General features: G+C 40.7%; 1 protein-coding gene across 1 annotated transcript; it reads right to left on the minus strand.

Moving 5' to 3' along the window:
• Positions 1-34: 34 nt before the first annotated feature.
• On the minus strand, positions 35-10,147 carry COLEC12 (collectin sub-family member 12; the record flags this gene model as incomplete). Its single annotated transcript, XM_009866515.1, has 7 exons — positions 35-163; positions 1,379-1,524; positions 3,224-3,333; positions 4,089-4,225; positions 4,668-5,156; positions 6,492-7,538; positions 10,049-10,147. Coding segments are annotated over 7 exons (2,048 nt in total), but the record flags the coding sequence as incomplete, so codon positions are not given.
• Between the last annotated feature and the right edge of the window lie 3,546 nt (positions 10,148-13,693).

Below are 13,693 nucleotides of genomic sequence, written 5' to 3' on the forward strand. Positions count from 1 at the left end.
AATTCCTTTATATGTTTAAACCAGTTTTCAGTGCTTGCCTTTGTTATTTTCAATTTTGTTAGGCAATGTTGCTCTCTCCTAGGATTTTCTTCTTCTTTAAGTAAATTTCCATAATACGTAGATATCTGTAAAGTCACAGCCTATTACACTCCAAATATTTGCCCTACAGTATGAGAGAGAAAAGAAAAACAAAGAGAAAAAAAAATCACATAAAAAGCCTGTGAAGACTAAATGCATTTACAGAAGGAAAACTTACAGAGATCAAGGTATGCATAAAATTTAAGTGGACTGGTATTTAGATCCTGTAAGTCTTGGAGGATAAATATTTGTAAACCATGAAGTTTTCCTAAAATAACAAATGTATGTAGGAAACCGAGGGCAAAATGACATTGTTGCTTACACACGGCCCTTCACTCTGGACATCTAAACAGAGTTATGTACACACAAAGCTTCGTCAGCACTTTGTTTTGGTTTGTTTTTTGTTTTGTTTTAGTGGGGCATTTCTGTGGATGGGATATAGTTTTGGCTGTAGCTGACATTTCCATCTGCCTTCAATGAAATTCAGCCTACTGGTTTGCAACTGGAGCAGTCAGGTACTCTTGGCAAAGCAACGTTTAAGCAGATTGTATGGAGGAGATATTTTAGGCAGAGCCCACGATGAACACAAATACCACCTATCTCTGTGGTGATGGGGCTGGGCTCTAAGCAGCCATGTGAACCACCTGTCCTCTGCCCTTGCAGCAACACCTTTGTAACCAGAAAGAGATGCCCCACGGCAATCACCTGGGTGACTGCTGGGCCACGGTTGTTGTTTAGGAGTCCTCCGCTCCAGCTGCAACAGATGGGTTACTTAGGGCCTGTGGACCCAGCCTCTCAGCGCTACAGGACATCTCCAGGCAGCGGTGGGAATTTTAAGACCTCTTTAGCAGTCACCATGTGCCTCTTATTGCACAAACTCTCAAAACAGAGTCCTTTCTGGTTTTTGAAAGCTGCTCTACAAGCCATCCTAAGGCCAGCTTTCTCCCTTGTGTGGCCACAGAGTCTACAAAAACAGCTTCCAGCATGGGTAGGGTCTGAGACATGTGCCAAATAATGCCTGAAATTTTAGGCATATTAAATCTACAGGAGATGGTCATGTTGCAGAGCACACCATGGCTACAGCCAGCATGAAGACTCCTCTTTCTGAGTGCAATAAATCTAGCATCTGCATCGTGCAGAGTATTAGAAAAGCACGTTGGACTGGATTTGACTAGAAGTGCTTCACATGTGATTCCTCCTCTTCCTCATTGCCATAGCACCTAGCCTGGATCTTCTCCCCTCTACTGCGGAAAATTTACTATGGGCAGAGTGAAATAATCAAAACAAGCACCTTGCTTACCTTTATCCATATCTTTTTCACAAATGAAATTGTTAACATCTTCACAGTAGAAGTCATTCCAGAGTCCAGCATAGATCAACCCGGCGCAATCTTCCCCTGGCCCGTGCCCGTGGCTCCAGTTATCAGGTTGCCCAGCTTTCCAGTTTCTTTCAACCAAAAAGCAAGAGATATGATTGCACAACACGGCACACATAACAGTTTTTCACCGCAAGAAATTAACGTAAACATCATGAGATCTGTTGTGAACGGGAAATACACATTGAAGCAAACAATACATGACTCTTGCTGAAAATGGAAACCAGATGTATTGCGGAGAAGGGAATCCATTCGGCCTCAGGTTGCCAAAACTCAGAGACCTAAAATTAGACTGATCAACTTTATTTTAGTTCCTGAATGTACATGAACATACAGTGGGAACGCTTCGTGCTCCATGTGCGCTGCTCCAACCCTGTGCAGCCCGCGCACTGCGTTCCTGCCAGCAGATGGGACTGAGAAGATCTGGCAGGCTCACCAGTGCTGCCAACACAGCAGCATCCTGCCATCGCTCGAGGCAGAGGCGCTCAGCTCTCTGACCACACCGAGGCAGGCCTCTAGGGAGGAACAGCAAAGACTTTTATGGCCCCACACTTGGATGGGAAGTGTATTTTTGGACTTAGTAAGGAATGCACAAAGTATACATGCACGTATCTTTTTAGATTGTTAGCTTTGATGGTGAAACTTAACACAGCAGGTAAAAAGCTTGCAGCAAGTGTTTCCTCATCCTGTTTTTGTTTAACAAGTGAGAAATGCTTCCAACCTCAAGACTTAAAAGCTCCATTTTCCTCAAGAAACAGGTTGTTGAAGGGAGCTTGTGATTGCTGGCTGATACAGTCCATGCTCAGCTAAAAAACATGTCTGTCTGACACAGAGCATCTGACCAAGAACCTGGGAGGACATAGAGCTTTCCAGAAGTAATGAAATACTTTGAAAATCATCAACAGACAGCTCTGAGGTTACAAAAGGGCACCTGAAGCCATGTTGTAGTGGAAACGTATCGAATGCCGCAGCTGAAATGGGAATCAGTCACAGTGCTGCCATAAAGAGAACGAAAGATGAAAATAAGGAGGGAGAAAAAGGGAAAAATATTATGGCTCATTTGAAATGCATCTGACTTTTTCCATGTTTTTCATCAAAATGAACACCAATGAGATCACAGCTAATCATTCTGTAACATCTGACTGACTGTAGCCTGTTTTTCTGGAGCACAGCATGCTCAGCTCTATAAATTCTTTAGTCCTCTGCTCAGCATTAAAAATTTGGGTTGTTGCAATCTGTTCCATTTAGGACAAATTAGGTGTAGCCCTAGGATTCCTGGAGAGCTGCCAATTCAGTTCTCAGCTAGCCAAAGTGTAGACACCCTCGTTTCATGCATTTTCCTTATGTTTAATGCTTTCCACTTGAATTTGGGCTTTATCTAAAGGCTGGTCATTTTTTATCAGAAAGAGCACTCTATTTATAGCCAGTTGTAATGCAAATAAGGAAAATTCAAACCAAGAGAGCAAAACTGTCTATGCTTTCCATCTCAACTTTGTAACAGAAGTCAGCAGCAAATGTTTTGGCAAGAAGCACTGTGCTGTGTAGTTATGTGATTCTTTCATTCAACATTCAGTTTTCTTCCTGGCAAGGAAAGAAAGTTCTTGTGTGTGGAGAATGGAGGGAGAAAACAAGTTCAACAGCACCCTCAGTTACAAATTATTTCATTGGCATCTGGATCCATTGGATAGTTTCTAGATGCTGCTTTTAGAAGTGTCAGTAAGAGTGGTAGCATCTGAAGAAAATAAACATCATTGTTTTTTGTTTACATACGTGTAAACTGGTAATGATCCATCCAGCCATCTCCATTCATTTTCCTTCTCTGAATCCGTTAGTCCAATCCAGAAGTTGCCTTTCCCCAAAACCTGCCTTTTTATCCATTGCTGTGGAAGAAAGATCTCAGTCCATAACAAACAAATACAACTGTCTTTGGAGCCAATAAGCTACTCTGGTTTCATGAACATATTTGTTATCAGAATTGGAAGTGCCAGAGGAATGTTTGTAAGCTGAAGATATGTTTCAAGAGTTGGCCTTGTGACCTCTTGCCCACATTAGAATCCATCAGAGTGTTTGCATGTGAAGTAGAAGGAGCTAGGCATGATAAGGTTGGCACAGTCACAGCCAATGTCTTAGGGATACAAACTGAAAAAAACCCAAAGATTAAGCAGTTGTATCTTGACATCCCCACTGCTATGTAGCCACCAAATAACTATGTTGAACAGTAGTAAAAGTATAGCTAGATTTATAGATACATTAAAAATAATTTTGAGTAACAGTAGTTTTAGGCTGCATGTATTAAATCAGACAATTAAAAATTAAATTATATTCACCACTGCATAATAGGTAAGGCATAACGGACTCCATCTTTAAAGGTTCAAAACTCCTATAATTCTCACCAGCCTTTCTGGCTGCTCTGTGCCTTCCACCTTCAGGGTCAGCACCAGCTCTGTTTGCGCTGCCCTTCTGCATATGGAGAAGCTGCTGAGCAGGCAGAGGGTAGACAAAATGCTAACTGGAGTCAAACACTGTGCCTACTTCACCATATGAACTCACAATGCTTGCTTTGTGGCTTTGTGGCTTCCACATGTTAAATAACTTCAAACTTTCTCCTTGAAAACTAGAAAGAGAACACAATTACCTGCTCCTCTTTGTTGTCTATGATAACCAAGCGTGATGCCTTCTCTTCACAGAATAACTTTGCTTCTTCAAAAATTTCTCTTTCAACTGAAAAGTAGTAGCACTTTTCTGTATAGTTCTTCCAGTGAGGAGAACAACCTGTGATGTGAATTTTTTGTGTTAAGCCAGTTATTGGTAATTCCACAGGCCAGCAGTTAATTGATGAATAGGGCTACGAATAAGTGGAGGATCCTACACCCATCTACAGCATGTTGCCACCTAAAGTACTTACATACAGTTTGGGAATTTACTTATTAGGATCCTGACTCTGTGAAATCAAGACTAAACTGTGTGGTCAAGGGGCTCATTTATTACTCATACTTCTGCTGCCTTTTCTGTAGCCGGAGATATTATCAGTTCCAGGTCATCAGACAGAAGACCAACAGGTATGGCTTCACTTAATAGGGCTCTCTGTGATAAATTCCAGAGATTTAGTCTAAGGTAGCAGAGGTTATTTGAACCAGTAACTAAGTGGTGAGCACCCTCTGCTACCTGTATTTGTTTCTCAGTAGAAGATGCACAGAGTATGTTGAGAGCTTACCGTTAGCCTCGGGCATTGATGTAGGTTCACTCTGTAGCGCCATTGGTGCCCCTGGACCTGGTGGCCCCGGTGGGCCAGGTGGACCCTTTGGACCAGGCATCCCAGGGACTCCAGGTAGCCCAGGTAGTCCTCGAGGTCCTGGTACCCCTGGTTCTCCAACAGTTCCTTGCAGGCCTTGAAATCCTGGTGGGCCTTGTGGCCCAGGCGGACCATCTTTGCCTTGCGGACCTGGTGGCCCTGGATCTCCACTTGGTCCAGGCAGACCCGTCTTGCCAGGAGAACCTCTCTGACCTTTGGAGCCAGGTGATCCTCTTGAACCTTTCCCTCCTTTTTCTCCTGGTGGTCCAGTTGGCCCAGGTGGGCCTTTCTCACCTGCAGGTCCTGGTGGTCCAGGCTCTCCTTTCTCTCCTTTTTGTCCTTTTAGGCCAGCAGGGCCAAGAGGACCTTGAGGGCCTCTGTCACCTTTAGGTCCCCTTGGACCAGGAGGGCCTGAAACAATGTAAGCATGCAAAATTTGGGATATGGACAGAAAACAAGACAAGAAGCCCACATGGGGACCTTGTTTAATACATCTCAGACTTGCAACACTGGATATTCAGCACATATCCGTGAAATACAGGACACTGAAGAAAATAGTCTGATGCTCCTCGCCCTGTGAGCTGGACAGTGATACCATGCCCCAGCTGACCAACTGAGGTGACAGTTCGTGCAAGACACATGGTGTGCTGTTGATGTCCTGTGTCCTGATGCTCCTACTCCCTCACTCTGCTACACTCCCTTTTCCATCTAGCCCCCTCTCTCCACTCTTAGACTACAGAACACTTTCTCCTGCAAGGACTCTGTTTGCTGCTGATGTTAATGACGGGTTGTGAAAAAGAGACAAAATGATGAATAGCAAGCAACAGGCCAGCTGTGGGAAAGACCACAGTAATAGTTGCTAACTAGCCTGCTATAACAGGAAAGAGAGTGATATCCACAGTAGGAAATGACAATATTGTGACAGCAATAAACAACAAAATAATTTTGTATTCTGGTCATGGATGAGCAAATATCTTGCCAATAACTGCCCATCTCCCCCCACTGACCTACATCATTTAAACTCCTCCAGAGATAAATTCCAAAATTGGAATCATTTTGGCCTGGCTGAAGTGAGAAAGGTTACTGACACTTAATTTTGGCTCTAATTCAACCTTAGTTTATCTGGAGCATTGGATTTATATTTGTGACTAGAGTTTTAGGCCTGACTGGTTCACATCAGGAGGCAAGTATGAGCGTTCTTTCATTTGGGATAATACTTGGCTGGGAGAAGCCTCCTAAACTGGATGCTATTTATTTCTGGAGAAAATAAAATATCCCAGGATTAAAAACTAAGCAAAGTAGGATGTTTTCTGGCAGACTAACAACTGGCTTAAAGTGAAATAGCAACTTGTTTTTCAGTAAGGGTGGACCTTTCTGGGAATAGTCCAATGTATATTTTTTAGCCATTTCCTCCTTAGCAGGGATTGGTTATTTGAAGTTCCACACCTTCACTAGCTTATTTTAGAAACTAAATCAAAAGCAGATCCAGTCAGTCAGTCAGTCAGAATAAAATTTTGCTAAGTCAGAACTTTCTTTCATAACATCTGCATTCTAGCTACATAAAGAAGGCATAGCAAAATTAGTAAAGAAAATTCAAACTAAATTTACACTTCCGAAGTTTAGAATCAGATAACGGAAAACCCCAGGTCTCCACACCATCATGCACTAACTTCTACAGAACTAAAGAAGTAATCAAGCAGGAATTCAGCATAGACCATTATTGGCATCATTAGGAAAGCTGCATACCTTGTAGGATAGTGAAGTTCTTGATGAGCTGGCCATGTTTGGAATCTACCAGCTTCATTTCTTCCATGATTACCGACAAATTGGCAACTTCAACATCTAACCTCAACCTCATCAAATCCTGTTGCATCTTGAGAGACGTAGAGTCTAAGCGAATGTTGGCTAGTGTGCTATTCATAAAAATCAGCTCATCTGAATGTTTACTCAAGGTGTCTGTACAAGTTGTCCTGACCTCATTGAGATTGCTAGTCAGTGTCCGTAGATGGTGAGCAGTGTAGCTGATGTTGCTAATGATATTGACTATATCTGTTTCGAAGACCTGGAACCTCTCTTCTAGCTGGTTGAATTTGGCAGATGTTCTGTTTTCATATTCTTTATGCTGTTCCTGGAGATCCTTTAGATTTTGTTCATTGGCTTGGGCAACTGTGGTAATGTTCTCCATTTGCCCACTGAAGGAGCTGAGCTGATTGTTCATGTCTTCAAGCGTATCATTGTTAGCTTTTGCCAATGCTGAGTTGTTGGCGGCCAAAGTCTGTAAATTTTGTACTTTCTCCTTAAGCCAGTCTGTGTCTTTCCGAGCTTGAAGGACAACCTGCTGCAGATTTTGGAAGTCATTCTTGATTCTTAGAATAGCCAAGCTTGTATCTTCCATTGACTTCTGCAGGACACTGATAAGATTTCTTTGCTGTATTTGTGTCAGGTTTAAGTTGTTCAGGTTCATGATGACCACGTTATGAGAATGCACTTGGTTTTGCAAGTTTGTTTGGATATTACTTGTATCTTGCTGAAGATTGTTGATATAGCCAGTATATGCCTGAAGAGTCTTATTAACACTGATGATCATGAAAGAGTTACTATCTAAGGCACTTCTCATTTGGCTCTGTCTATCATCTAATACATTTCCAGACTCTTGCAGCCTCTCCAGTGTATCTTTGTTTCTGGTAGTTTTCTCTGCAATGTCATGAAGCTGCTGACGAAGAGCCAGAATGTCAGATCTGAAGCTAGACAGTTCAGTGTTAGTATTCATGGCTTTTTGTCCAGCCTGGTCATCTGTTATGCAGGGAAAAAAAAGAAAAAAAAAAAGGCTTTAGGATAAGGTTTTTTTTAAAAACACAGTATAAAAAAAGCATAGTGTATTTCAAGTACAGTGAGGTTGTCAAAAGGTTCTGTCAGTAAAACTTCTATGCTATCTTTTCCAGAAAAGACAAAGCAAAGTTCTGCCACTAGATGTGGAAAAAGTCAAAGAAGAATCAATGAAGACCTTGTGTCTTGCTGAGAAGAACAAAATGGTGATTCTGTTGTCATATGTGGGAAAAACTACTGTTAGAAACTGATGAGTCAAGCAGTCACGTAGTGCTGTATTCTGAATGAAAACTGAATGGTAAACAGAACTCAGAATATTAAAGAGGTATCACTAAGTGTATGTTTTGAAATTACAGCTGTATTTTGCTGAAAGCTCAGAAGTAAATTTTAGCTGTTCATATTTTCTTCCTCCTTTGGCATGTGGGTTATCTTCACTGTGATTTAGTACATATATAGTTCAATTTTTTAAAATCTTAGTTTTAGTTTAAAACAAGTTCTAACACCTATTCTGATAACAATCTGGGTCAGAGACAAAAGCTTTGCCAGCAGGCTACTCCAGATAGGATGTATTTATTTTTTTCTCTCTAAAAATTACTATTGCTTTTAATGACAATTTTGCCATTATTATTTTCTCATGTTGAGTTTGAGGAAGGCAAAACATTTAATTTGTGAGGAACATCTCTGCTCTTGCTTACACTATGAAATACTTCTGGAAGCTTGTCTGAGTATGATTAACCTTTTGAGGCTGCACAGCTCATCAGCTAGGACATAGAAACTAAGGAAATAAGCAGTCAACACTCACTTCCAGGGAAGATTCCTTTTCTTGACCTCAGTCACTTCCCTCTCCTACATGAAGTCCATATATTTTTGTCCTTATTTAAGTGTAGCTACATTTATGAATTACAAAGACTGAAGTCCATCATTTCATACCAGTAAAAGCGAGAGCAGGATGGTTTTCATAAACTACAGTGAATACAGCTGTGTATGGAGCTTTTTTCTGTGTGTTTGAATGAGTCATGATGCAAACGTCACATAGTGGCTTGTGAGACTTCAGTCTGAAGTTTTTAGAGCATCTTTTGTGGAAGAACATCTTTCCGAGCACAGTTCCTTTCCCCACCACTTTTCTCACTCCAGGATCTTCTCAGCTCTGACTCTATGTTTACCTCTCAGTTACAGCTCATATTATATTGTTTTCCTCACACAGCTCTGACAACTGCCAGGTCCACATACAGCTAATCCCTGAAGGTTTGTCATTCTTTCACCACACGATGTTATCCTTCTGTCCCTACAGCAGTTCTCTTACCTTTATGCCTCCCACACACATTGCCCCATAACTTTTTTACCTTCCTCCATAGCAAGTCCACTTAAATGGGAACTGGTGATCCTGGGCATCTCACTGGCATTCAGCAGTGTGTAACCATGTGTGGGTGTGAATGAATCAAAGGTGCTCAAAGTTGCGAAAATTTATTCAGCACAATATAACCCAAATACAACCCAAAAGGTTGCATGCGCTTTAAGGTGTAACATTTACTTCTGTATACGTATCAGTAAAAGTACATGCCACTGAATTACCTCATGTCTTTGAACTAAGTGCAGTGTGCACATACTTCAGAATCCAGCTATTTTGTGAGGGGAAAAAGTTGTAAAAATTTATAATGAAGCAAACAAGTAATTTTCCCTAGAAATACACGTCTCAGTATATGGTTTATGAAGCTAAACAAAGTTTATTTCAAGAAGCACATGCATGTATGTGTATATTAATATTTACATAAAACCTGATTATATAAACTATTAGTGTATTTATATATAAATTGATAATAAAACAGCTCTGCTTCTTTTCCACACAAGGAAGAAAGGCAGAAATGTACACTTACTGAGTAGAATCCTTATCCACGATCTCTTTCCATCTTCCTACAAATTGAGAACTGTGATAGCACTTGGGAGACCTGAACTTAAAACAACCTTGTGTCTTGTATTCCCTGAGATGATTAAGAAACATTTTATGGAAGTAATCAACTTGCCTCAGACATGAGTTTTGAGCACCCCTTAAAATGGCCTTCAGTTTTGAATCTTAATTGCTCAAACAGCATCAATATCACTGGGTGACAGATTTTATATAGTCTCTTGTGCTGTGGAATAGCTTCTGCTATATTTTACATTTCTACCTCAGAGAAGACTGTCTCCTGAGGACAACCTTTAAGTTCTGTCTGTTTATTTTAAGAGTCTGTTTATTTTAGTATAAATGATTTCAGAGGGACCTTAGTGGGAACTGTAAATATTGAATATGCTTGAAAAGCTGTCTTAAGTAGAGCTGACCTTAGCTGTTTTTAAGAGCTCTCCCAAGCACTTGAGAAATTGGAATAGCGTCCCATATCTTGTCACAGCCAGGGATTTTTCACAAAAATTTCCTGCCGCCATCTGCCAGGAGAATACCCCAAAGTCATAAAATAAAGGGGCTTTTCTTGTGTGCAGATTACCTAATTTCTTCAAATCACTCTCCACCTCAGTGAGCTTTTCGGTATATCTTCTGTGGGATGTTTCCAGGCCACCTGTCACATTGTCCATTTTTTCTACAACTAGGGGAAAGAGAACCGTATGTTACAGAAAGAAGAAAAATGAAATTATGAAAAAAAGTCTAGCACACAATAAAGCAAATTAAAAAATCCACTACATCAAACAACATCAACAACAAAATCTTAAAATTGCCTTGCTTGCCCGTACACTCTGCTGTTGCTCTGTGAAATGTTGGAAGGATGAGCTCTTATCTGCTGGTGGACTGAACATTCTTCCAGTTCTTCAGTCTGCCAACAGTCTCCAAATATTTCTTTACTCATGAGTAATCTCTCTCATAAATGAAGAAATCCCTCTCTGTGGGTTTTCCTCATGAACCAGGTCCTTTTCTTTTAACAGTATTTCCATGCTCCAAGCACAGTGCTGTATGGCAAAGGCGGACTGATTCCCTTCTTACAAAGAACATTTTTTTCTCCCCCTGTGCCTTTTAATCATTAAAAATTGCTACCTGGATAACAAAGTTTGGATTGAGATAGCAGCTTGAAAATAAAATTACTAAATGTCTTGGGGATCAACTTCTAAACAGCTTGATAATGGTATGGATCACTCAAAATGGTGTTGAAATCATTCTGCCTCATTGAGAATGTAAGGATGGTCATGCAGCAAGTGCAGATTTATGGTTGATGTGCTCTTTATTTTGTAGTATCTGAGTAAATTTCTTGTCACTGAGAAAATCTGATTATTTGATGGAATTGATATGGAAATGTAAAAAACAGAGTAACAAGTAAAGAGCCTGGGGTGGCTTCCAGTGGCAAAAAATGTGAAATGCTTGTATTAGAGGCAGCCTTCAGCTTCAACACCAAACTTGGTGTTAAACTGTTAGACTGTCTTATAACAACAAGAATGTTTTCATGGTTGAATGAAATCTAACACTGAAACTTGGGTTATAATATTCCTCTGAAGAGTCCAAAGCAAATGAAAATAATAGAAATCTGATCAATATGTAGTAGCCTGTACTGGCAGCGAGATGAGATTGGATGGAGTATAAAATACAACGTATGGCATTTTCATTGCTGAAAGTAAAATAAAGCCCAGCGTACACTGAAAAGACTGAAGCTGGTCTGTAGCTATGGACATTCTTTGCAGGAACACCCTGAAAATTTGTTGTAGCAGGACTTTAATCAGAAGCTTTACTGGTATTATTGACAATCAGCCACGGTATGTGGGGAAGACTGTGACTAGACTGTGTCTGAAAGGTCACTAATCAGCACTGTTAAAAGGTCTTCCAGATCTCAGCACCTTCCCTGCTACAGAAAGTAATAGCATTTAATTCTAGCATGTAAATGTATGACAGACAGCAGCCCTGAATCAGGAGGGCTGACATAACACTTGGCTGGAAAATGCTGTTTAAGAGAGGCTGGAAAGAGAAGTCTGCTTTCAAATACAAAAGGTATTGATTTTTGTCTATTTGACACTGAACTGGAGATGACTTACCCAGATTAACTGATGTGAAAGTGCAGAATTAGCTGTATTAGACAAACAATTTCCTGTATTTTAATTCAGCTTCCCCTCAAAGGGCAAGTTAGTCCTATTGTGTGAAGTGTAGAGCAGAGAGGCCAGAGCCAAGTTCAAACCACCTGGCTCCAGCAGTAGAAACAGCAAACGTGAACTGAAAGGTTAGCTCAAGGATTCCCAGTGATGCAGTCTAAGCTGAATTTAGTCATCCCATAGACAAACCAATGCGTATATTTGCTTTATACAGGGGCAGGATCTTAGCCTCCATGCTCAAACAAATTCTGAGCCTGGGGGAGCTGATCTCCTGCCCAAACTCCTTTCCCATGAAAGATGGAGCTTATACTAGACCATTCTATGATTCTTTGATTCTATGATTCTATTTATTTTCTTGCTACTTGCAAGAGGAAAGGATGAACTCTGGGGAGAATGGGTAGGGCGCCACGGCCAGAGTAAGTTTTGTTTCCCTGGCTATCAAAAGGGACTATATGGACAGATGTCCTGTTATAGATTCATATAGAATCACAGAATGCATTGAGTTGGAAGGAACCTTTAAAGGTCATCTAGTCCAACCCCCCTGCAGTGAGCAGGGACATCTTTAACTAGATCAGGTTGCTCAGAGCCCCATCAAGCCTGACCTTGAATGCTTCTACCATGAAAATACCTATCCTTTCCTGGCAGTACCTCCCACCACCATCTCTGGATCAGTGGTAGATGAGCATGTGGAGCACTCTCAGGAGTAGCAGCAAACCTCTGGGGAGTGCCCAAGGCTTGAAGAGCCACTTCTCATCCTCTCCAGAAAAAGGCAAAAGCAAAAAGCGAGACCAGCCATAAAACCTCTATGAAATCCACTCTGCTGTTCCCAACAGTCTGCTGCTCTCCAAAATGCAAAGTCTGTCCATGCCTTAAGCTCACTTTTGGATAGCTTCACCTTAATTCTCAGCTTGGTCAGATCCCTCTACGTTGTCACCTCACTTTCTGACAAGGTTACTCTGGAAAATGTGATAAAGACCCTCCTAAAGTAAAAAAAAAATAATTCAAGTAGTTGCTGCCCGGAACAGTGAGGACTGTCTGCATCTGAGTCACTATTTTAGAAGCAGGAACAAAATGTGCCTTCTCACCAGGTTGTGTTTGCTGTAGGTAATGGCAGGCAAACTGAAGTCATGAAAGTCATGGAAAACAAGGACTGACCAGAGAATGAGAACTATTAAAAATTCGAGCTGAGAGCATGCTAGCTTCCCTCACTGGAGTGAGTCACAGGAAAATCATTCACCTTCAGTGGGGTAATCTGATGCTGACTGGTGCCAGAAAAATTGTAACTTTGTATTTTGCATTTAATTTAAGAAAGTGTGCATAAAAATTTGCAGATTGTTTTATTAATGTTTTTAACAATAATTTAACGTGTCATCTCAAAGTCAAACTAGCAGTAAACAAGTAAGCTTGTTATTCCTTCATGACCTTGATGTTTAATTCATACTTTGATTTCAGGTTTCTTCAACTTACTATGGAATTTTTACCACCAGTTTGTAGGGTTTCTTCTACGTTCAGTTTGCCTCCCATCGAGTTGCTTTGTGGCCTGCCTTTTTTAATCCACTAATTAGTAGTTTTAACATTTTAAATCATAAAGGATATCTAAATACCACATAGGAAATGAAAGTTTTAAAAGTAGTTTTGGGCTTTATAAACATAAGTGTGGGAGGCGAATTTAATGGAAACTTAGCTAGGAGACTGAAAGAATCCCTGATGCCAGCAAAATTCCTTCTTTCTTGCAATAAAAAAAAAAGACAAGCCAAACTCGGATGCAGAGAGGAGAGTTCAAGAGCTCTATAAAATTTTACTTTGAATTTTGTTCTTCCTTTAAGGTCCAGTTTCTTGCCAACAATCAAAAATATTCCAATAATTCTTCTGAATATGTACCGTCTACTGGGGTTTTGTCTAACTCATGTTTCCCCTGCAAATTAGCACTTAGGTACTGTGGAGATGAAGCTCTTAAGCTGTAGGTACAAAGGGTGAAATTAATGCCTGGCATATGAGCATTTGGCATTACAGAAGGGATACCTTGGACTAAACAGGACTTTTTCTCTAGCATATGCCTCTTT

The sequence above is a fragment of the Apaloderma vittatum genome, unplaced genomic scaffold (genome assembly GCF_000703405.1).
Source record: "Apaloderma vittatum isolate BGI_N311 unplaced genomic scaffold, ASM70340v1 scaffold14890, whole genome shotgun sequence".
Taxonomy (NCBI): Eukaryota; Metazoa; Chordata; class Aves; order Trogoniformes; family Trogonidae; genus Apaloderma; species Apaloderma vittatum.